The sequence below is a fragment of the Phoca vitulina genome, unplaced genomic scaffold (genome assembly GCF_004348235.1).
Source record: "Phoca vitulina isolate PV1807 unplaced genomic scaffold, GSC_HSeal_1.0 scaffold6, whole genome shotgun sequence".
In the NCBI taxonomy this organism is placed as follows: domain Eukaryota; kingdom Metazoa; phylum Chordata; class Mammalia; order Carnivora; family Phocidae; genus Phoca; species Phoca vitulina.
In genome coordinates this window covers 23,314,331-23,339,003 of record NW_022589709.1, presented here as the reverse complement: position 1 = coordinate 23,339,003, position 24,673 = coordinate 23,314,331, and the positions used below count along the sequence as shown (strand labels likewise).

Below are 24,673 nucleotides of genomic sequence, written 5' to 3'. Positions count from 1 at the left end.
AAAACCAGCAAGAAAAACCCTTTTCTTCCTGTAATGTCTCTTCAGCGCCCTCTACCGACAAAGCTTCAGCGGCTGCTGGCAAAGGAAAACTTACTTAAAAGGGCCCAGATCCATTTTCACAGTGCAGTCAAAAAGGGCGGATTTGGAACAGCGCGGCAATAGAGCAATAACCTGCACAAGCATCACTTCTCAGGCTCCACTCAGAGACTCTGTAGCCAGCTGTCGTTTGGCAGTCTCCTTTCCCTCAGGTTTCACCAAGAAGTCACCAAAAGCAACAGAGGAAAAGATGAGTCTGAACATGCAAAGGCCCTTTCTCTATTTCTACAGCTCCTCACCGAGTTGACATCCCAGGCACGCCAGGCCCCGGTCCTCAAGGACAGGAAACCTGGGCAGCGAAAAGGAAGTGGGGAGAGAGCTCAGCCCCTGTGGAACCGGAGTGCTGGCGCCGGCAGGCCTCTGAAGGCCTCACCTCCACCCAGGCTGCCATCCAGTTCACAAAAGCCGTCTGAGGTCTTCTCTCCGCCTGGGCGCAGGGAGGCGGGCGCAGAGCGGGCCCGATGGGCGGCGCACTGTGATTGGTCGCCGGAGGCCCCGCCCCCATCCCGGCGCGTCGAGAGGGGGCGGGGCCAGCCGCCTGTTCGGCTCCGGGCTGCGGGCGCCTATTGACCCAGAAGCCGCCTCGCCGCGGCTGTCTCCTTCTGCTCGTGGCGGGCGGTGTAGGAGCGCCGAGTGGCGCTGGAGAACCGGTGCTTCCTTTCGCAGCTGCCGCCGCCATCTCCGCATTTGCGGGGCGGGAAGGAGGGAGGGGACTCGCGGCTGCAGCGGGCTTCTCTCCGGGGACGCTCCTCTCCTTGCTCTCCTTTTCCTCCTCCGCGCGCCGCCGCCGCCCGCCCCCTGCGCCCTCCTCGCGCAGCCCGGGTCCGGGAGGGGAGAGGAAGGGGCGCTGGGGGGCGGGAGAGGCCGGCGGGCGGGCGCGCGCTCGGAGGAAACTCCTGCCGGATCCGTTCGTCCCCGCGCCCAGGGTGCACCCCGGCCCGGCCTCGGCGGCGGCGGCGGCGGCGGCAGCAGGAAGGCGCTCTAGCGGGGGCGGCGCCGCGGGGGCGGGTCCGGCCGTCCCGGCGCTAAGTTGTGGGGCCCGGCTCCTCCCGACCTGGTTCCTTTCCCCTGGGCTGTTCGGACCCAGCTCTGTGCTGTCGACCCCAGAGCCGCTGATCCCGCACCTCCTGGGTGAGGGGGACACGCCTGCCCTCGTCGAGAAAACTTTTCCTGCTGACTCGGTCGAGGCGGCGGTGGCAGGAAGTCCGGACAGCGACCTCTTCTCCGCCTGCCCTGCGCCTGCCGGGTGCGGGCGCTGAGCTCGAGATCAAGTTTGCGGGGGCCCCTTCCGGGCTGCAGGCGGCTCCCGCCTGAGGAGGGACGCCCGACCCCAGGGAGGGCGGTGGGCCCGGGCGAAGGCCGAGGGCGTGTGGTGGCGCCGGAGACAAGGTGCGGAGTGCGGTCGGGAGCCGCAGCCGCAGCCAAAAACGCAGAGAGCAGGAGCCCCGGAGCAGGGAGCCTCCGGCGGCCGCCTGCAGGAGTCCACAGTCAGCCTCCTTCTTCGGTGAGGACGGTGTCCTGGCCCCGAGTCTATCGAGGAAAAATGAAGTTAAGCCGCCAGTTCACCGTGTTTGGCAGCGCGATCTTCTGTGTGGTGATTTTCTCGCTCTACCTGATGCTGGACCGGGGTCACTTAGACTACCCCAAAAGCCCGCGCCGCGAGGGCTCCTTTCCCCAGGTAAGCTCCGGCGTGGGGCTCCACGAGGGTAGGCGTGGGGGCCCGTAGTTCCCCGCTGCTTCGCGACCTCTCCCTCCTGCCGACCCTCTGCGCCGGGGCAGGGCGAGGCCGAACCGGAGGAGGATCCGAGCCTCCCCCAGCTGGGGCTCTGCAGCGTTCGGACGGCGGTGACCGCGACCCGGGAGCCTCCTCCTCCCGGGCGCGCCGAGTTAACAAAGTGCCGGGCGGCATGCGGTGGCGGGATCGCGCTCAGGGGCAGTGGCCATGTTCCCGCACTCGCATTCGGGCCTGTTTGGGTGGCCTCGGGCACCTGCCGACTGGAGAACCGGCGCAGCGCCCGATTACCGCTGTTGGGCAGCCCCTCGGCCCACACAGGGTTAAGCTGCACAGATCCCCTGAGCGCCCCCAGTCGCGGAAATTGATCAGACAGACCCCATCTGGTCTGTTTTTTCACCCCACTGTCTCTCGAGAAATAAGCAAAAGTTTATTACGTGTTGCAAACCTCTTAGATGTGAATCTGTAGGGTTGATTTTAGTGTCGTCATTCTTCAGCTATTACATAGGGTTTGTTTGGAGCAGACGTGGGAGCCCAGTAGGGAAGCGCGTGTTATACTCCAGCCGGAAGCTGTGGGGCGCTCAGTCCTGCGCCCAGTGGTCAAATTCTCCATCGAGTTGGGAAACCACCCGTCTTAAGTCTTTTATATAAAGTTACTAAAAATAAGCAAACAGACAATTGGCTGTGTTTGGAAAGATGCCGTGCCGCGTGTGAGATTTGTTTCAAGTTCTTTGCCCATGACCTGTACTCTTCAGAAATTTTAGTAAAACTGGGTGTTGTGTAGTAACTAACCTCTAAAGAATGAAACTGCAGAACTCAAAACCGTGACAAGCTGATGTAACAACTACTTGACTCAGAGATATTGAACAGGTTGACGGAGTTTTTCTTCGTTTTGTGACAGTGTAAGTGACCAGAGAGTATCCTTGCTATTTGTTCTTGTGCTAAGGCAAAAGGCTTGAATTTAATTGAAATTAAGCTACTAACTTTACCAGAATTCGGAAAGTGAAAAAAAGACCTCTTTGTGGATGCTGTCATCAATACAGAGCCCTCAAAATATTTTGCAGGTGAAAGGTGTTAAAAATATTGTTGTAAACGTGTGTCAAAAATTTTTAAAAGCTTTTTCTCTTAGTATGATGGAGGAAATATAGTGAGATAAGCAGTATGGAATGTCTTTAAATCTTGACTTTAGAGTTTGTCCAGTGCTTGTTGATGAGACTGTATAAAAAGTTTAAAGTGGGGTAAACCCTCTGAAGCCATAGCAAAAGGAGCTCTAAGCCCTGCTTAACATGTTGCATAATTTGGTGGCTAAACTTGCTGTGATTTCCCCCCCCACATCACATTTTCAGAATTTTCTTCATTACAGGAAAAATCATAAAAGCTGATACATTTTACTTAAGCTGTTATCTTGAATAATGTCCTTTGGCTTTGGCTTGATAATCACTTGAAATGATTTATGCAAACATCTGGGGCTGGGGTTCTCTGGCAACCTTGACATTTTACTGTTTCTAAAGAAGTGAGTGACTCATTCAGTTACTGGGAAATTTTAGGCAAAGTTAATTCCAGTATTTTAATATCCAGCCTTAGTCCTCCTCAGGGGGCTTAAGTTCTGCATAGAGCAGAATGCGTTTGATGGAAAGTGACAGTGGCTGCTGGAAGAGAAGGCTCTTGTCTGTATTCTGTTTTGTGTGCAAGGGGAGAGGATTTGGAAGGTGGAGCTTTTTATGCTTAAGGTTGACATTCTCAGATTTTCAGGACCGGACTTTTGGTTCAGGAAGAAAGTACTTTTTTGCTGATTTAGTTTTGGAGAGCCACTGAATCCCCAAACAGGTGGACAGAATAAGCACTCTGTAAACCTAACTCTTACATGCCTGACATCAACCTTGTGTGTCTTACAGGACAAACCTGATCCCCACCACCCAGTAGATGAGGAAACTGAGGCACAGAGAGATTAGCTTGCCCAAAGTCGCACAGCTAAAAGCTGAGATATGAACAGGTGGCCTTTGGAGTCTAGGCTTTCAGCCACTTTATTTATTTATTTTAAGATTTTATTTACTTATTTGACAGAGAGAGAGAGAGAGAGCGAGAGCAGGAACACAAGCAGGGGGAACGGGAGAGGGAGAAGCAAGCAGGCTTCCCACCAAGCAGGGAGCCCAATTTGGGGCTCAATCCCAGGACCCTGGGACCGTGACCTGAGCCAAAGACAGATGCTTAACAACTGAGCCACCCAGGCGCCCCTCAGCCACTTTACTATACCCTTAGTAAATCTTTGCCTACTTTTTAGGTCCCAGTCTGCCTACGGAAAAGATCTGGTGTGGAAGATAGAGCATGTTGCTCTGTGGTTCCTAAGCTTATCACCTTTTTTTTTTTTTTTTTTTAAAGGAACTTTCATTATGAAGCTCTAACGGATGTGCTCCTTTTTCTGAAATGTTTAACATTTGAGATTTATACCTCTCCCAGAATGTCTCGTCGCTCACTTTAGAGCTAAACATTGTAATGAAAACCATTATGCAGCACAGCATCCAGCCTTTTGAGTTGGTTTTTATTTTTTTTTATTACTTCCAAATCCTGAGTAAACTTTAATTTGGTGAGAACACCACACAACAAAACTAGCTTGCAATATATTCGGTGAATTTGAAGCAAGCTAGTCCATCACTGTATATCATTTTTGGTGTCTAGTAGAATGATTTATCTAGAAAGGGATTGATTTCCACTGAATCTTAGTTTAGGATTTAGGATTTCAGTTTAAGTCAATGTGGAACCTTCAGTATTATATATGGTCTAGCTGGTAAGCAGGATACGTTGTAAAGCCATCCTAGATTGAGAGCAGCCTGTTTGCTGTTATTCTGGCTTTCATTCTTTTCCCTTCCTCCTACAAGTCTGTGTTTTTCACCACTTGGCCAGACTCTGGGGTGGCAGTAGGCCCAACTCTGGGTGCTCCCGTTTTTCCCCACCCTGGAGGAACAGCCTACCCCTGACATAGTCTTTGGAAGGCTTTTCCCTTTGCTCCTCGGAGGAATTCCTTTGAGGCTTGGAGGCAACAGGCAGCCTTGTCTATGTTAGCGTCTGTGTATATTTCAGGGTTAATAAATCTCAGCTAGAAAAATTAATAAAAATTACACTGCAGTTGAGAGGCTGACCAGGGCCTAATTCCCTGAAGATGCTTTGAGGTAATATAAGAATCTGAATAGATGGAAAAGAGAGACATTGTTAAGGTCCTGAAATTCTTCATCACTTCTTATAAGCAGATTTCACAAGTTGCTTATTGTCTACATTGAGTGTAATAGATCTCTTATTAATGTCTTAAGTTTGGATCTGCAGAATTAATAAATCAGATCTTGTATAACAGATGATCAATTTTTAAATAGTGTAGACTATGACCATAGGGATTAATATTAACTCTTAGAAGTGTCTTCAGAGATTGGAACTCTGATAGAAAATGTGAAAGTGAAGTTCAGACTTCATCTTTGCCGAGATAACAATTACCAAGCAAGAAAGTGAGAATGTCTTTAAGATATTTGATTAAAAGACTTTGGACTGTGGAGACTTTTATGCCTTTTGGAATTTTTTTTTTAGAGGTGGGGAGGGGTAAATGGAGGGAGAGGGAGAAAGAAAATCTTAAGCAGGTTCTGTGCCCAGTGCAGAGCCTGATGCTGGGCTTGATCTCACAACCCTGAGATCATGACCTAAGCCGAAATCAAGAGACGGTCGCTTAATGGACTGTCCCATCTAGGCGTTTTGGATTTTAACTTTCATTGTGAATAAACACATATAAAAATATGCTTAAATGTTTTACACCTTTAGTACTTTTTAAAGAGTCCATAGTTGATGTTTAATAAAAGTTGACTTCAGTCTTCCAGTTGTTTTTTCTTGCTTTCAGAAATCTGAGAATCTTAAGAATGATATATAGAAAAACATGCTCTTCCTTGCTTCTCCATACTCTAGTGCACTCCATAAACTATAGCACTTGTCGCTGGAGTTTGGGCAGGTGTGTGTAAGGGAGTTAGTTTCATTGTGGAGGGTGTAATGTTTGAGATCTGTGACTTTGGCAAGTGATCGAACTCTGACAGTGGTGGCAAGCAGGCATTGAGGAGGAAGGCAAGAACATGGAAGCATCTGGAGAGGCTAGTGTCCACCACCCCCTCTTCAGGTCAGCAATTCTTCAGGACCCCTGCCCAGCATATTTCACCAAGACCCAAGCTCACTTCCTATACACCAACTGTGACAAGAATGCATCTAGTCTGAAGGCTTATGTTTATTATTATTATTTTAAAGATTTTATTTATTTATTTGACAGAAACACAGCGAGAGAGGGAACACAAGCAGGGGCAAAGGGAGAGGGAGAAGCAGGCCTCCCGCAGAGCAGGGAGCCCGATGCGGGGCTCGATCCCGGGACACTGGGATCATGACCTGAGCCGAAGGCAGACGCTTAACGGCTGAGCCACCCAGGCGCCCCATTGTCTGAAGTTTTCTTAAGTAAGCTTTATTTCTGTAATTCTGATGATTCGAGTTACTGCATTTTGTATTCCTGCTTGAGAAAAAGCAGGAACAGAAACTAGAAAATAAAGTGGATGGAGATTTCCCTCTTGTTCAATTCATTTTGTTTTAAATAGACTTTTTTAGAGAAAGGACGATGGAAGTGGGGTAGGAAAAGAATGAAGTTCTTGGCAGATGTTCTCCTTCCTTCCCTTTTGTCCCCAGGGTCTCTGGTCTTGAACTCTGCCTAACTCAGCTAACTGTGGGCCAAATTTGGCCCACCACCTGGTTTTGTGGGGCCACAAGCTAAGAATGGTTCTCATGTTTTCAACTGGTTAAATATTTCATGACGGGGCCACACTCATTTCTCTACAAATCGTCTCTGGCTGCTTGTACCACAAGAGTTGAGCAGAGCTGAGTAGTAGCCACAGAAACTCTCTGGCCCACAAAGCCTAAAATATTTGCTGTCTGGTCCTTGACTGAAAAAGTTTGCCAGTCTCAGATTTAAACTGTATTTCTCTATTATTAACGTTAGAGGCAAATAGTGTGGTTAGATCCGTTGAAGCAGAGGCGTGTATTGAAAACAAAATTCTTGTCACCTGGTTATTAGATAAGCATTAGTGAAACTTAGTTTGTGTTTTGAGAGTGTGGTTTAAAACTGGTGTTATATACATGTTTCATAGATTTCCAAGTATCCTTGGGGGACCTCTGTGCTGGAGCATGGACATGCTTGACATGTTTAATTTATTTCCCTTCTATCACCTGCAGGCTTCCCACTACAGGACTGCTCTGGGATGGAGGGTTCTGGGGCACAAACTCTGCAAAATTGATCCATAGTCTCAAGATTGAAAACCATGACTTTATTGTATTTTGGATTGGCTGTAATTCACAGATGGGCTGAATTCTGAGCTTAATCAGACAGCTTGGGTTAGTTAGGGTTGTGGAAGGAGAGCCTGGGTCCATCAAGGATGGAACTTGGCAGTCCTCTCCCGGACCCTGAAGGCTACTCAGCTTGGAGGCAGGGAACTACCAGGATGTCTGCAGGGGCACTGGACTGCTACTCATCAAAGAGTAATTAATTCCTGCTAATTTTGATCCTTCTTCATGCTTCCTGAAGATTATGTGTGACTTTCTTCATTCCTTTTGGCACAGGCCACCACCCCATTTGTGTCCTCAGAGATTTTACTAGCATCATTAAATTGCAGTACACTTAGTCTGGACAAAAATGAGCGTAATGAGTCTCACTGAGTGGTGTTGCAGTTTTTAAGTATTTTTTTCCCATTTTTAAATGTATGCATTTCAGCATTTTTCACATGTGCGTGGTTTTCTCACTGGCTTCCTTTGCAGGTAGTCACCTTTGGGAGTCAAGAGAAATGAAATGCCTTTTCCAAGGGCAGAGCAGGCACCAGATGTGACCTAGTCCCACCAGTGAACCTCATTGTCCTGAATCAGGAGCCTTGAGAGCCGGGGAATTTGCCAGTGATTTTTTTTTTTCTTTTAAACGTGTTTTCTTCCAGGACTGATTGTTTTGTGATGGGAAGCTCTCCTCCTTCAGGGTGAGGCTGTACTTTGGGGCTGAAGACAGACTTTGCAGCAATTCACCCCTGTTCCTTCATATCACAAGTATGAAAAACTGTGGGATTTGTAGGTACTGGCCTTTGTGGTAACATTTTTACCTGTAGAACATTAGAAGATGGAAGCCAGAGAATAGAAGTTATTCTTAGAATTACTTTCTCCCTAAAAAGTTCCGAATTTGCATTTTGAGACTCTATGGAGATAGTCATTCTCTTAATAGTCACCAGCACCCCTAGAAAAGTCATAATATGAGAAAGATATAGAATTTTAAAGTAGGGAGGGTCGTTCCAGATCAGATAATTTAGTCTTTGATTTTTCAGAGAGGGACACTGAGACACATAAACTGGGCTTCATCAGTTTGCCCTGGGTCCCCTAACCTAGCATACCCGGGGTATGCATCCTGGCCTGTAATTCAGTGCTTTCTATTGTTCTTTACTCGGTATATATTTGAGAATTACTTTGTGTTAGGTACTGTGGAAATTACAATAGATGTACTAGATAATGTTTCTTGCTTTGCAAGAGCATCTTAGTTATTTGAGACGGTGCAACTGTCATTTGTGAAACAATTAGAGACAGCTGAGTGTTATTTAATTACTCATTAAAAGAGTTAATGTTAAAAAGTTAGAATAGTGCTTGGCACATAGTACGTGTTCAGTAAATGCTAGTTATTGCCAGTGAACAGATTTATGGAGTAACCATTGTGTACCAGGTATTTTTGTAGGTTCTGGCGTTATAGGAGCTAAGAATAAAATAAAATAAGAGTCCATGACCTTAATTCTTATTCTTGGTATAAGGGCGGAGGCCTTAAAGGAAATTCAGCACTAAGTTCTGGTAGTGGCCTGGCTCAAGTTGACTAAAGGACCTGGGGCCAGAGTTCGGCTTTTCTGATTGGGTAGGACTTTGAAGGGAGAAAGAATATTCCTAGTGTGGAGTATCGAGCTTAAGGCTTGGGTCATGAAGGAGCCTGGCACCATGAGAAGAGGGGAGGAGATTGGTTTGACTTGGAATCTTTGGTGCTTGTAAGTAGTTGGGAAAACATGGTAGGTAGTTTGGGATCAGATTGTTAATTGCCCTGGGAGTCAGTCTGAGAAGTTACATGAGTCAGATGATAGTGAGCCATTCAAAGTTATTGAGTATGTTAGGAAGCTGCTTGAGAAAAGTCATGCTGGAGAATTAATTTCATAGAAAATTTTAGACCTGGAAGGGAGCTAAGAGTATTCAATCTAGATTATTCTGGTAGCAGTGTGTAGGAAGACTCAGAAGCAGGAAGGCAGCTGAGAATCTGTTTAAGGTAATACAGACATAAGGCACTAAATCCCTATACGAGTATCGAAATGGCTAGAATCAAGAGGAGGAGGAAAATGTGCAGATACTTTGTAAAAGAAGCATCAGGGCTTTTAAACAGATTTTTATAAAGGGTAATGATGGGTGTGGCTTGAATGAGACAGTTTTTCCCACCTTTTTCCTTTGGGGCATTTGGAGAATTAGCTAATACCCTTTGCAGAAAGGGATAGTTTGGAAGATAACCTGGTTTGGGGAGCCAACCTCAGGTTCATGTATGATAAGGTGGATGTTCGTAGAATTAGCCAAGTGGGCTGCAGTGCCCGAGTGAGAGGTGAAGGGAGATGCTGATCTGGTAGTCATCAGCATAGTTAGAGTGGATGAGCTCACTCGGGACTGTGCTTTGTGAGAAGAGAGCAGACAGCCAAGGAACATTTCTTATAGCCAAAAGCTGCGCTTCTCGTATTAAGATGATTGTGTAGCAGATGCTAATAAAATGAAGCAGCTTGTATTCAAATTGTCAGAAACCAGCTCATTGATCAGCATACCTAAGAAAAGATAAGACTATCATAAGGAAGGATTTCAAAGAAGCATTTCAGTAGGAAACTAAAAAAGACCCTTCTCATTTTGGACCCAAATTATGGAGTGAAATGATTTTTTTTCTAGGTTGTAAGAACAGAAAATAGATTACTCGGTGTGTGTGTGAGAGAGAGAGAGAGGGAGAGATGAAGAGAGATGGCATTTATTAAAGATCAAAAGGCAACACTTGAAAAAGGGGCTTCATAGCTCAAGGTTGTTTTGAAGATCAGACAGATTTCTGAGTACCCTCAAACTGCCTCTTGTTGATAGTAAAGAAGAGCCCTTCCTTTTTGATTAGTGGCTGACCACACCCCCCCAAACTGAAGAGATAAGAACTAGGGCCCAAGGCCAACTTTTGAAAACTTGTAGGGCCCAATGACAACAACACTTAAAATGCAGGATATTTCTTACAACTTTTAGGGAAAAGATCTAACCAATAATTGTTGAAGAGAAAGAAAAAAAGACTTAAGAAGAACCCGAGAAATTTGTATCCTTAACTCATCTTTATAGCTGATTGTATGATACTTAGAAATCTGTTTTCATTATATTTTTACATATCCTATTGTGCCTTACTATTATGTTTGTTGCTTCTGTGGTGTTTACCATGCCCCATCTTGCTCTTGTAGATTGAATGGTTCAGATGGACTTTTATAAAGTCTGTAGGAAAGGATTTGTGAAATTTGAGAGTCTTTGCTGCTCGAAATGAAAAGTTAGGAAATTCAGAATTTATAATAATTCCGATGGAGCTTGCCTAGACACTTCCTTTCTCCTGTCTGTAAGGAATAGAATGGCTTTTTCAGGAAATGATTAGTATAAATAACATAGGAAGCAGGCTGATTATCTACTTAAAATGTAACACTGTCTTCAGAGGACCCCAAAACTTTTCTGTATGAAAAACCATCTTAGATATGTCAGTTGCATTTATTTTAATAGGCTAACACTGTTTAGGTTGATTTGCTTTTTCCACTACCAACAATTGTTCTCTTTTTACATTAATGTGTTTCTGAAAATTACTTGGGTAAACGTATGTTGATGGAACTTTTATCATCAGATCCTAAAATACGATATATGCCATTCATCCATGCAGAATGAGTTTAGGTGGTAGAAATAGTACATAATAACAACCCTTGTGCATAAAGGCAGGCATATCTCAAAAAATGTAAGACAGATTAGCAACATAGACCAGCAGCCATAGACCAGATGACATAAGACGGCATGACCCTGGTTCCCTGAGAATTGTTGCTCTCTGAAAGCCTATCCTGTGAACGTTCATGCATGTTCTTGGGTGGGATACACTGTTGACTATCTCAGAGTGCTATATAGAAGAATAGAAGTACATTAAAAATATGTCATAGAAGTAAAATTAGCACGGTTTTCAAAAAAATAATTTGCAAAAAAAAAAAAAAATACAAAGAAGGGAAATGTTCCACAGAACAGTTTGGGAAGTGCTGGGTTAAAGAATTTTGTTAGTCAACACCTAATTTGCTTAGCACCACTTAATTGCAGTTATTAAATGTATTTGAAAGTTATAAGGCTGCACTGTGTGAAAATAGTTTTGAATCGAAACATAGTGTGCTTACAAGCCCTTGTTCTAATAATTGTTTTAAAAAAGATGGCTGTTTTGCAGCATCTCGATTTATACACAATAGCGTGGTGTCTAAAACGTGGCCTCAGCTGGACGTGGTTTTTGTGCAGCTGCATTGGGGTGGTGCGGGTGGGGGCCTCATAGTTCTAATCTCAGTTTACATCTGGAAACTCGTAGGGTGGGGACGGAGCTGTGTCCCGGAGCCTGGACACAGCGCCAGCAACTGGAGTCCTGACCACATTTTCAGAGGTGGCGAGAGGATGGGGTTCACAAGGGTGGGGAAAACTGGCGTGGCCTGTTGTTACTCTAGGTCAGGGCTGGGAGGCACAGTGATTCTGACAGTTGCAGAGCGGTTACCCAGGGGCAGCGTCTGAGTGCTGAGGGTTCCCTGCCAGGGCAGGGCATGGTGAGCTTGAAGTCCCAGCTCTTCCCTTCACCGTCTCTTGGCACACCTGTTGTATACCTGCATCTGAGTAGCCTCTGCTGACGTCACACGGAGGCAGGTGTGAGATTGATGAGTACTGATTTGCCAAGGCAAAGCCCATCGCTCCCGTGTTTTGGCTAGCTGTTACGTAATTAAGTACTCTTTGTGCTTATGGTGAGTACAGTATTTCTTTGAACGGACCAGTGGAAGCACAAAGGCAATTAATACCTTGGAAGAGATTCAGGCATGATAAGCTTCAGGTCTGGAAAACACCATTAAAAGGTCATTTGTCACTGTGGTTTGTGGCTTGTTACAACTTGGTAGTGTTGCATGCATGACTATGGCCAGGGCCTCAGCTCACACTCTTTTTGGCCTCAGCACTACACATCTTAAGGGGTGGAGTGGTCACTTGAGGGTTTTCTTGTCATTTTATGAAACCAAAATGCCTTCCTGTTAAGTGCCTGCAATCTGACTAAATATAAATAGCAGGGTTTTTCGTGTAGTCGAATAGCGGCTGCCTGACTTGGAGCTACTGCAGTAATGGTGACACCCCTGCTGGAAATAAGACTCTTTTACCAAATCACTGTTTTTATATTTAGCTTTAATACAGTGGTTCTTAACCGGGGATGTGTGAGAATTGCCTGGTGAGCCTTTTACAATTATTAAAGGCAGATCTGTGCGCTCTCTATAGGTAATCCCCATTTGTCGCCACTGCTTTAAATTCATATTTGCACTGACCACTCAAATAGAGATTCTCCTGACTTAGAGACGTAACGTCTCTACCTGACGCCACCGTTGAGCTGCCTGATAGTTCCAAAACAGAACCTTTGCCCCTCCCTCTGCTCCTTTCCAGGGACTCACTCCTGATTTCCCTACAATGCCACCCATCTTCCCAGTTGCCTCAGTAAAAAAAAAAAAAACGCAAAGTCTATTTTTCTTCTTTCCCTGTACCTCCCTTTCCTAGCTCATCTGTCCTGTCCCATCCTTTTGCTTTCTTCCACCGCCTTGGTCCAAGCCACCACAGCATTGACTCCCGATTGCCCCACCATAGCTCCAAAGTAGCCTTAAAACCCTTTTTATTCATTCACCCTAAACCTGCCCAAGGTGAAGATGTTGATGTTTCTTTCCTGGAAAAATATTTTTAACCATTAAGTCTTTTCCTACCTCCTCTGTTTAAAGATAGGTGTAGAGCCTCATGAGACCAAAACATGCCCCTGGGAGCCAGGTTGTAGAGTCACACGCTCTCACCTCTCATTGCTCCATTGCCGGGACTCTCAGCTGCTGAGGCTCACAGCTCTCCAACTCTTCTGATGGGGATTTGGACAGACTTCCTCTAAGAGGGCCAGCCAGTGGAAGCTTTATTTATATAGGGTCAGCTCTTTACTGCGTTTATTAGTTTCCTATTGTTGCTGTCACAAAGCACACAAAGTGGCTTAAAACAAGAAAAATGTGTATCTTCCAGTTCTGGGGATCAGAAGTTTGAAATGGGTCTTATTGGACTAAAATCAAGATGTTGGTACGGCTGTCTCTCTTGCAGAGGCTTTAGGGGAGAATCCATTGCCTCATCTTTTCCAACTTCTAGAGGCTGCCTGCATTCCTTGGGTCCAGGCCCCCTCCAGCATGGCATCACTCTGACCGCCTCTTCCTTCTTTGTATCTTCTCTGACTCTGATTTCCATCTCCCCTATTTCCCTTGTAAGGACCCATGTGATTACATTGGGCCTGTCAATATTCTAGGACAGTCTCCCTATCTTAAAACCCTTAAGTTAATCACATCGGCAAAGTCCCTTTTGCCAGGTAAAGTGACAGAGTCACAGGTTTCAGGGATTAGAACCTGAACATCATTGGGGTGGCCATCATTCTGCCTACCACACCAGGCACTATTTAAACTGATTAGTATGTGCTCACTAATTTAACACTCATAACCACGCTATGGGTGAGGTATTATTCATTACAGATGAGGAAACTGAGACACGGGAAAGTTATGTAACTTGCCCAAGGTTTCATTGGGGTAGTGGAGCTGTAATTCATATTTGGCTTGGCTTCATTTTTTATCTTATTTTATTTTCCAGCTTTATTGACATATAATTGACGTAGAACGTTGTATTAAGTTTATGGTGTACAATATGTTGATTTGATAACACTTATATATTACAAAATGGTTATTACCATAGTGTTAGCTAATACCTTCATCACGTCACATAATTACCATTTCTTTGTTATGATGAGAACATTTAAGATTTACTCTCTTAGCAACTTTATGTAATACAGTATTAACTATAATCATCATGCTGTACATTAGATTCCCAGAACTGACTTACCTTATCATTGGAAGGGTTTTCTGTGGGTTTTTTTTTTTTAATAACTGGAAGTTTATACCCTTTCATCAGCATCTCCGTTTCCACTCCCAACCTCTACCATTCTGTTGTTTCTTTGATGTCAACGTTTTTAGATTCCTCATGTAAGTGATATCATACAGTATGTGACTTTTTCTGTCTGACTTATTTCACTTAGTGTATCCTTAAGATCCATCTGTGTTGTCATAAATGGAAGATTTAATTTTTTATGGCTGAACAGTATTCCACTGTGTGTGTGTGTGTGTGTGTGTGTGTGTGTGCATGTGTGCATGCATATACTTGCATAGAGTATCTCTTTCCATCCCTTCACTTTGGGTTTATGTGTGTCCTTTAAAGCTGAAGTGAGTCTTTTATGGACAGCATACAGCTAGGTCTTGTTTTTTGATTTTTGTTTTTTTTAAAGCTATCCAGCCACTCTTTGTCTTTTGAGTGGAGAATTCAGTCCATTTACATTTAAAGTAATTATTATTATTATTATTTTTTAAGATTTTATTTATTTGCGAGAGAGAGAGAATGAGAGACAGAGAGCATGAGAGGGAGGAGGGTCAGAGGGAGAAGCAGACTCCCTGCTGAGCAGGGAGCCTGAAGTGGGACTCGATCCCGGGACTCCAGGATCATGACCTGAGCGGAAGGCAGTCGCTTAACCAACTGAGCCACCCAGGCGCCCCATTTAAAGTAATTATTGATAGGTAAGAACTTAATGTCATTTTATTAATTGTCATCTGGCTTTTTTGTAGTTTCCATGTTCCTTTCTTCCTCTCTTGCTGCCTTCCTTTGTGACTTGGTGATATTCCATAGTGGTATGCTTTGATTCTCTTCTCTTTATCTTGTGTGAATCTGCTGTAGTTTTCTGCTTTGTGGTTACCATGACACGTACATAGAACATTTTATAGATATAACGGTGTATTTTATAATAACTTTGATCACATACAAAAAGCTTACCCTTTTACTCTTTTACCCTCCCTTTTATGTTTTTGATGTCACAACTTACCTTTTTCTATTGTGTATCCATTAACAAATTACTGTAGTTGTAGTTATTTTTAATACTCTTGTCCTTTAACCATTTTACTGTAGAATGAAATGGCTAACACTCCACCATATTAAAGTATTATTTTGAATTTGACTGTATATTTAACTTTTACCAGTGGGTTTTATATTTTCATAGGTTTTCATGTTACTAATGAGTGTGTTTTATTTTAGCTTGAACTGTTTTCTGCTTTCCTTGTAAGGCAGGTGCTGTGGTGATGAATTCCACCTTAGCCTTTGTTTGTCTGGGGAAATCTGTATCTCTTTTTCATTTCTAAAGGACAGCTTTGTCAGGTGGTATATTTTTGGTTGGCATTTCTCTTTTTTCAGTACTCTGAATATATCATCCCACTCTCTCCTGCCCTGTAAGGTTTCTGCTGAGAAATCTGCCAATAGTCTAATGGGGGTTCCTTTGAATGTAGCAAGCTTTTTCCCTTCTTACACCTTTTAAGATTCTCTTTGACTTCTGACACTTTAATTGTAATGTGTCTTGGAGAGGATCTCTTTAAGTTTATTTGGTGTGGTGACCTCTTATTTCCATGAACTTGGATATCCATATCTCTTCAGACTGGGGAAGTTCTCAGCCATTATTTCTTTAAATGAGCTTTCTGCCCCCTTCTTGAATTCTAATAATTTGCAGATTGGTTCTTTTGTTGGTATCTCACAGATGATGTATGCTTTCTTTGCTCTTTTTCATTCCTTTTTCTTTTTTCCTCCTCTGATTGGATAATTTCAATTGATCTGTCTTGGAGCTCACTCATTCTTTCTTTTGCTTGGTCAAGTCTTATGTTAAAGCTCTTTGTTGACATCAGTTCAGTCATTGTTTTGTTCAGCTCCAGACTTTGTTTGGTTCTTATTTATGTTTTCCATCTCTTTGTTGAACTTCTCATTTTGTTCTTATGTTGTTTTCCTGATATTGTTAAATTGTTTATCTGTATGCTCTTGTAACTCTGAACATCTTTAGAACATTATTTTGAATTATTTGTTGGGCAATAGCTGTATTTCCATTTTGGGGGGACCAGTTCCTGGAGGTTTACTGTATTCTTTTGGTAGAGTCATGTTTTCCTGAGTCTTAGTGATTCCTATAAATTTGCACAGGTGTTTATGCTTTTGAAGAAGCAGTCACCTCTTCCAGACTTTATGGACTGACTTTGCTAAGGGAAGCCTTTCACCTGTGTGGGAGAGGGGACGTTGGAGCATGCTAGTGATCCCAGCATGTCCCCAGGTCTAGCGCCTGTGACTCCAGTTCTAGTGGTGCGGGGCACCAAGTGCAGGGGCATGTGGCAGCATCTCTTTTGAGGGTGGCATGATGTCTCTTTGGCTCAGGTTGCTGGGGTCCATAGCTTTGACAACTGTGTGGTCCTTGGCAAATGCTCCAGGGTGTCGGCAGTGGCTGCAAGGGCTGCTTGTGTCCTCATTGGCACCTCCAGGCCCGGTGGCTAGGAGCTGGGGCAGACAACAGTGGTGGCCAAAGCTGGTTGTGTGCACCTACTCAGCTGTAGAGGCCTGTGTAGTGGCAGGGGCTAGTTGCACACATACATGTAGTGGTGGGATCCAAGGCAGGCAGCAAAGGCTGGGGCCAACTGTGGGTGCACTGGCAGTTGCAGGCGCCCTGGTTGTTGATGGTATTACCATGACTGCTCATTCTCACCATGGGCACACAGCAGTGGAGGCTGGTGGTGGAGGTCAAGCAGGGGATGTGTAGTTGCACAGCTGGAGTGTCTGATGCCAGGTGAGCATGATGGTGCAGGCTAGTGACAGAAGACAGGACCTCATCCATGTTCACAAGCAGCAGTGGAGGCCCTGGCTATTGGCTTGCTCTCCTGTCACTGCAGTCTCTTCCTGAACGTGTGCAGGCAGTGGAGGCTGGTGACAAGTGGCAGGTTGGCAACCTGCAAGTGCATAGCTCGAGGGGCTAGCTCCATGGCAGTGGGGATCAGCCCCTGGGATCTGGGCTGGAGTCTTACACTTGAGCAGCCACAGAGGCCTGGGCTGGCTGCTGGCGTGGTTCCTAGGTTCCAGAGGGGCTGGGTGGGGAGAGAGCAGGAGGGCCACAAGTGGGTGGCATCAACAAATGTCAATACAAGGGGTGGGTGAAAACTGGTAAAATCTGCAGGGATTCCATGGCAGCTGTGCTGGCCATTGGTTCCTTCACTGGTGAAAGCTGCTGCGTTTGTCTGTAGAGCGGGTCGCTCAGAACCATTCTTGTTCGTGCTGTGTGGCTACTATTGGTAGTGCCTGCTTTTCTTCCTTGTTCCTAATTGTCTCTGTGTGTCCCTTTGTGTGGTGCTCCCAGCGGCAGGGGAACCTGTTTTACCCTGCTCTTCTTTCCTAGCAAAGGAAACTCTTTCTGGCTGGGGAGTTCCCTCTTGGCATTGAGCCTTGCCGGCCTGGGGGATGGGATGATGCCGGCAAAATGAAGCAGTCTTTTTTTTTTTTTTTTCTGTGTGGTTATTTTCAGGTTTTTTGTCCCACTGTGTTGCCGAAGTTTTGTAAGTAGACTCCAGAGCTGTCCCACAGCTGTTTTTGTTCATGGATAGCTGTTTCATTGTTGATCTTTGTGGGAGGATGGAGGTTGGGGTCTCCTTGCAGCCATTTTGATGACATTACTCTTGGCTTGGCTTTAGGGTCTGTTCTTAATCACAGTTGTTTCCTGGAAAGTGGTACCCTTTGAAGTGATTTTAGAAAGCCAGGGGCGTCTGGGTGGCTCCGTCGGTTAAGCATCTCGTCTGCCTTCGGCTCAGGTCATGATCATGGGGTCCTGGGATCGAGCCCTGTGTAGGGCTCCCTGCTCAGTGGGGAGCCTGCTTCTCCCTCTGCCTCTCCCCCTGCTTGTGTTCTCTCTCTCTCTCTCTCTCAAATAAGTAAAATCTTTAAAAAAAAAACCCCAAAGTGATTTTTAGAAAACCATACTTTTATTGTAGCAGCAGCAGCAGAAGAGTAATGTCTTCTTGAATGCCTACCTGGTGGCAGGCCCTGTGCTAAGTTCTTTTCAGCCATTCCAAGCAATAGGTATTAGCACTGCATTTTGCCCATAAAGGAAACTGAGGCCCAGAAAAGTTAAGTTACTTCCTCAAAGTCACAGTGCTGCTAGTAAGTGCCAGACCTAGGATTAGAACCCACATAGTCTGACCCAGAGCTCTTGTGCTTAACCATCTAGCTAAACTGCTTTTATCTTTTTCTGGTAAGAGGAGTTATTAAAAATAAAGGTAATCATTATTTGCAGTTATTAAAAATAAAAATGTGGTGAGGTATAATATCCTAAAGCATGAAATGGAGGAGTCTGGTACAAGGATGATTAAGAGATTTAATATCCATTTAAGCAGATTATCCAAGGGTGCAGGTTTGTGATTTATGTCACCCTCTAGGGTAGTTTGGGGGTGATTTGCCAAATGGCTTATTGGCTGGTGTATCTTAGATATTTCACTGACATGCATGAAGTTGGAGATGTAGGTCCCAAACCTGAATGATCACCAGAGTCACTTGTGGAACATAACATTGTAGTTTCTGTGGCCCTTTCCAAGATTCCAGGGTGGATCCCCAGGATTTGTAATTTTTTTTTAAAGATTTATTTATTTATTAGAATGCACGCACGCATGCAGGGAAAGAGGCAGAGGGAGAGAATCTTCAAGCAGATGCCCCCGCTGAGCATGGAGCTCGACTGGGGCCTGATCTCACGACCCTGAGATTATGACCTGAGCCAAAACCAAGAATCTGACGCTTAACCTACTGAGCCACCCAGGCACTCCCAGGATTTGTAGTTTTGAGCAGCCTTTCAGATGCTTCTGATGGTTACTTATAGAGCCTTTTACCCAATCACATTGGTACATGGTGGGCACATTTTATGACAAAATCCAGGTCCAGAGAGATCTTGATGTGATGGAGTGATATACTGAATTTAACAACATCAAGAAGGGGGAAAAGAAAGCATGAATGACAGGTGGTATGGAGCTAGAGTTTCAGACGTATATACACATATGTATTCCAGTAAAATTTTGTTTCTTTTGAATCCTGCCATTGGTGATTATATTATAAATAATAATTCATCTATCATTCTCTTAACTAGAAAACTTGATTTGGTTGAATGAAGATCTTTTATCACTACTGTGGTAGGAAGAATTTCAGGATCAGCCTCGGGTTCTTTTACCAAACCCTCTTCATCCCCTGCATCAGTTGAAATTAGAGCCCAGTGAACCCTGATTACTGAGAGTAGTGAACGTTGAAACTTTTGGTTGGACTGTACAGAGTCCATAATCTTCGCCTGCCCTGGAAGAGGAGCCGCATGTTCTGCCCTACTCACAAGGTCATGGTTGTCACTTTGTGGCCAAACAGCTCAATTTCTGTGTCATTTCCCTCTCAGTCAGTGAAGATCACCCTATAATTTAGGACTTTCCTTCTCATTCTTACCTACTTTTTGGGTCACAGAGAAGATTTTTGTGAATTTTCTTTCTTAAAAAAATTGTTAGAGTGTTTTATTTTTATTCATATTATTTTGGTGTAAGCTGTGTGCCAAAAAATGACATTTAATACTTTCTTGTCTTAGAAAAAAAAGTTTCATATGTTTTTTTTCCTCCCCCCCCGCCCCCCAGTAAATATTTGCGCATCAGGCATTGTGCTAGGCATCAGGGTACAGTGATGAATAAAACAGCTGTGATGCCTGTTCTCAATATAGAGATTCATTTAGTGATGAAGATGGAGAAACAATACATGAATAAATAGGTAAAAAACAGCTATGGAAGAAGCAAAAAATAGAGAATAACATGCGAAGGCCTATTTTTGGTAGGATGGCTAGGGAAGGCTGCGCTGAGGTAACGTTTCAGGTGAGATTTGAAGCACTGTATAAAGGGAGAACATGTATGAAGGTCTTGAGATGGGTTGAGAAGGAACTGGCTTACAACTGAGATGAGATCAGGGTGAAGCTACTTTGGGGGAGGGATAGATAGATGCAGGTGTTTATTTTATTTATTTATTTTTTTTTTAAAGATTTTATTTAATTGACAGAGAGAGACACAGCGAGAGAGGGAACACAAGCAGGGGGAGTGGGAGAGGGAGAAGCAGGCTTCCCGCCGAGCAGGGAGCCCGATGCGGGGCTCGATCCCAGGACCCCAGGATCATGACCCGAGCCGAAGGCAGACGCTTAACGACTGAGCCACCCAGGCGCCCCGATGCAGGTGTTTATTGATTGTAGTAGAAGTGCAGTGAGAAACTAGCACTGGATTGTTAGAAGGATAACGCATCTGTGTAGGGCATGGTTGAAGGGTGTAAGCTTAGCACTGGGAAATTCGTTAAGAGGCTGCTGTGTACTAGGCAGGAGAGGTTGCTGGAGGCTTGGATCAGTGTGGTTGCAGCTGAGAGGGAGAGACGTAGAACGATTCAACAAGTATTTTAGAGGTAGTAAGGAAAGAGCTTGCAGGTAGGTTGGATGTATGAACATGGTGAGGAAGGAAGAAGAATCAGTTATGCCACCAAGATTTTGGGAGTGACCAACTAGATGGAGATTAAAGCTACTTACTGAAGATTTGAGGATTGTAGAAGGCTTTTTTGGGGAGGATATCTTTTGGACATAAGTTTGAAACCATGTTGAGGAATGGAATAGTTGTTAGGACAGATGGGTTTGTTTTTCAGAGAAGAGGCTTCAGCTGTGGATAGAAATATAGATGAGACATCAGTACAAAAAAAAATGGAATTTAAACCCTGGAGTGGATGAGATAATTTAAGATAGTATAGAGAAGGCAGAGGGCTCAGGTGTTAACCTTGAGGCAGGCACTCTGTCATGTAGATGCTGGGGGGAGAAGGAGACTGATAAACAGGAGGCAGGAGGAACCCCAAGAACATGCTGGGCTGGGAGTAAGTGAAGAAAATGTTGCCAGGAGGAAGAAGTGGTCTAGTATGCTAGATGCTCCTTGAGATGGTGAGTAAGGGGAGGACAGTGTTTGCTTATCATGATTAACAACATGGAAGCCTTTGGGGAGTTTTGCAGGAGTTTGGTGGGCAGATGCTGATTGGAATGGGCAGGTGAGGGAATGTAGTTTATAAGGAAGGGGGGTGATGAGCACAGACTGTTGATAATCTCTGTATGTCTGTGAAGGCGTTGGGGCCCGGGAAGGGAATCGTGGGGCTAAGGGAAGCATTGGAGTTTGATTTGATGTTTTAGATGGGATATCATGTTAAGTTAAACCATAGGAAATTGGTGAATTTTACTATTTTGATTTATGAGAATGACAAATTTCATATAGCTTGACCTGAAGTTACATGTTACACAATTGAGAATGAGTTACTTTTAAAAAGGGAGTTTGATGAAGCAGTGTTGAGAGAGTTTTAACCAAAAGAATACCAGCCTTTGAGCTGTTGAGAGAGATGGGTTTGGAGCTCACCAGTTAAGTGTTGGCCTTTGAAGTGGGGAATGGGAAGGCATGCATTTTTTTTTTTTTCTACTGTAACAGGAAGGAAGATGCTGATGTGCAGATTCAGCCGAGCTTGAGTGATCACAGTGATGCCAATTCCAGCAGCTAGTGCTTACTTGGGGCAAATAATTATGTCATAAGCTTTCAGATTTAGCTGTAGGTGTACATTGATTGATTTTGTTCGTAGGACTGAGTGGGTTCTGATCCTGTTTTGCCTGTAGTAGGCTCTAAATTTTCTCTCTCAAAAGTCATTCGTATTAGTGATTTTTTTTTTTTTTGCTCAATTTTTCTCTTTCATCAAAAGCAAAGTAAATCAAATATCATGATTTCCTTCTCCACTCCTCTGCCGTGCAACACCATGGCCTCCCCATAGAACTGATTAGCAAATCAAAGAATAAAATGGTTTTCTTACAAGTGATTTTCTTACCCTACAGAAAATTGTCTTTTTCAGTATTACTCTCAGTATTCCTTGACTTGTCAGTGTAATTGAAACATTATCTATGATTTCTGTTACTTTAATGCAGACTACAAGCATATCCTTTTAAGGCCATACCACTCTTCTCTGTCGTATATAAAAATTTGCTTATGAGGTGTGTATATTTCAAGAATTTCAGCCGTTTGGGGGGAGATTTTATTCCACTGCATAATGTAGTTTAAAAAATTATTTTCATTAGACCATTCTGCTGACATATCCCCAGATCACAATTTTCCATGGACTTAGTAATTCGGTATAGAATTCCAGGTACTGATCATTAATTGCATCTTTAAAGCTACAATGAGATCGAAAGTCATCTTTGGTGCCTGCCGGATTGTTTTTCTCAAAACATCTCTCTCCTGTAGTGTTTATTTTGAATAATGCTCTCATCCATGGGTTATGGGACTAAGGCCATTGTAAGAATATTCCTAGATAGAGCCCTCTTCTTTCTCAGTGTGTGCTTGTTGAACTGTATGCATGGCTCCAAAATTATCTTCTCCTGATACAGAAAGGTCTGGAGAAATGCAGGCACCCCTGTATTAATTTATACACTGTAAGTTTATCGGATGATAAAACCTGCAGCATCTTAAAAGCTCTAGGGTGCTGGTATCTTAGACTAAGTTTTACTTTATGGAGGAGGGTAGCTTTACTAGAGGCAAGACAAGTCAACATGTTCTAATTCTGCTTGGACTCAGAGGAACTTGATTTACTGTTGTTACCTGCTGTGGTAGAAATTGCAAGCATCACTGAAGTAGACTTGTATCTTCAGTATTGGAAATATTCAACAGAATTCATCAGAAGTGATTTCAAAAAGCTGTGGTCTCGGTGTTTTGATAATAAGTGAAGAAAAGTTTTTCCCTTATTTCAGACAGCCTTTGATAGCATGTCTGTTTAGAAAAATAAATTTACATTAGTTAGCTGCATGCCTGACTCTCGTATATTTTAAGCTTCTTTGGGTGAGCTTTGGGTTATGCCAAGGGGACTCACTTTGGCCTTTCTGCTGAGAACCACTCAACCAGCATCAATGTCTGCTGATAAAGAAGGGTTTGTAGTATGATACTGCTCAATAGCTTTGCTGACCTGGAATCTACATGGTTCAACCAGCTTCTCTTTGAGCCCGGAACTGGTGTGGCACTGATGCATCCTGTTTCCTTTGCTGTGCCATGTCTAGTCATGAACTGAAGCAGGTTCTCTCTTGCTTTTCACTAGAGGAAATGGGACTTGTCTTACAGGATGAGTTCTGTGTTAAAACCTTGTACTTCCGGCTTCTGTATAATATGCTGATAAATACACTTCAGAGTTCTTGCTCTTGGAGACCTAGCATGCCACCCCAGAGGAGATAGTTGGCTTATAGGACTGCAGTTTTGACACACAGGGTCTGTTTCTGTCCCATGCCCGTAAGTAGGCCTGGGAGAGCATCTTTCAGGTGTGTGGAGGCCTTCTTAATGTTTCTTGTCTCTGGCTTTGGATATTTGTCCCCAGTGTCATCTTTTCTCCCACCTCCCTCCTCCCCACAAAGATAATGGCCTGCTGACTTGCTTCTAATTTTGGATATTTCTTTTTTCATTCCAAAATATCTTCTCTAGTCCCTTCAGACTTCTGTCAGTTTCACACAGTTTGCTCCAGTGGGCTTCCCTTGGTAGACCCCAGTCTGCTGACCTCTCCCCTCCCCTTGTTGAACTGGCCTCTAACCCCGAAGTAGAATCCTTTTTTTCTCCTGGCTTCCCTATTACAGAGTCAGCAGCTGTTCATAACAGACGAAAGAAGAATATAAATACCCATAACCAGTTTTTACCATCTTGATTATGGTCTTCCATAATTTTTTTTTCCAAAAGGATGATATCAAATTACTATTTTTTTATGCATGCTTTTTAAACTTTTTCTCTACTGTATCTTCTGAAAGTACCTTCCCATATATTTCTGTTTTTTTTTTTTTTTATTAACATAATACATTATTTGTTTCAGGGGTACAGGTCTGTGATTCATATATTTCTGTTTTTAAGGAATTAATATTTCTAAATTTTCAGTGACTGAAAACATTTCCATGATATAGATGTACCATTTGACCAGTTCTTTACCTTTGGACATTCACATGTTTTTTTTCCCTTCCTCTTTCTTACTGTCCTCCTGTTACTTCATTCCTCCTTCTTTCTGTCTTCCTGTTATTTACTGGTGATAGAACTTTTGTTTTTGGGTGTCCAGAGTTATTTGTTCGCTGGGCATAGAGTTATTTTATTAAACCCTAGTGTGGACTTTGGGTAGGCTGTTGCTTATGAGAGTGTCACTTTTTGTGTTCAGGTATGGACCCATATCTTATGTGTATCTGTCTTCCCAGCATGTAGCATTTGCCTGGTACAGTGGGTGCTCACTAAAGAATTATTGTTGAGTTCCAGAAATATAAGGGCCATGGGACAAATATTTAAGTATCTACCACATATTTAAGGCCCTATATATAGGAATGAACAAGACAAAGATTGTCTTTGCTCTCATAAGCTGAAATATTATTCTCTACAACAAGGTTTATGTTATAAAGATGACAAGCCTCTTAATGTGAGGATCAATTAAAAAACCTTAAAGTTGGGGCACCTGGGTGGCTCAGTCGGTTAAGGGTCTGCCTTCGGCTTAGGTTGTGATCCCAGGGTCCTGGGATCAAGCCCCGCATCAGGC

General features: G+C 43.9%; 1 protein-coding gene across 2 annotated transcripts in view; it reads left to right on the top strand.

Moving 5' to 3' along the window:
* The first annotated feature begins 1,062 nt into the window (after positions 1-1,062).
* The window catches only part of MAN2A1 (mannosidase alpha class 2A member 1), a 165,189-nt gene continuing 141,578 nt past the window's right edge, over positions 1,063-24,673 (top strand). The window contains exon 1 of one of the 2 annotated variants that reach the window (XM_032403874.1): positions 1,063-1,774. In XM_032403874.1, the coding sequence (XP_032259765.1) occupies positions 1,640-1,774 (135 nt within the window). In that variant the 5' untranslated portion in view covers positions 1,063-1,639. Of the gene's footprint in view, positions 2,731-24,673 lie in introns of both variants that reach the window. The other variant, XM_032403875.1, reaches the window with a different exon arrangement.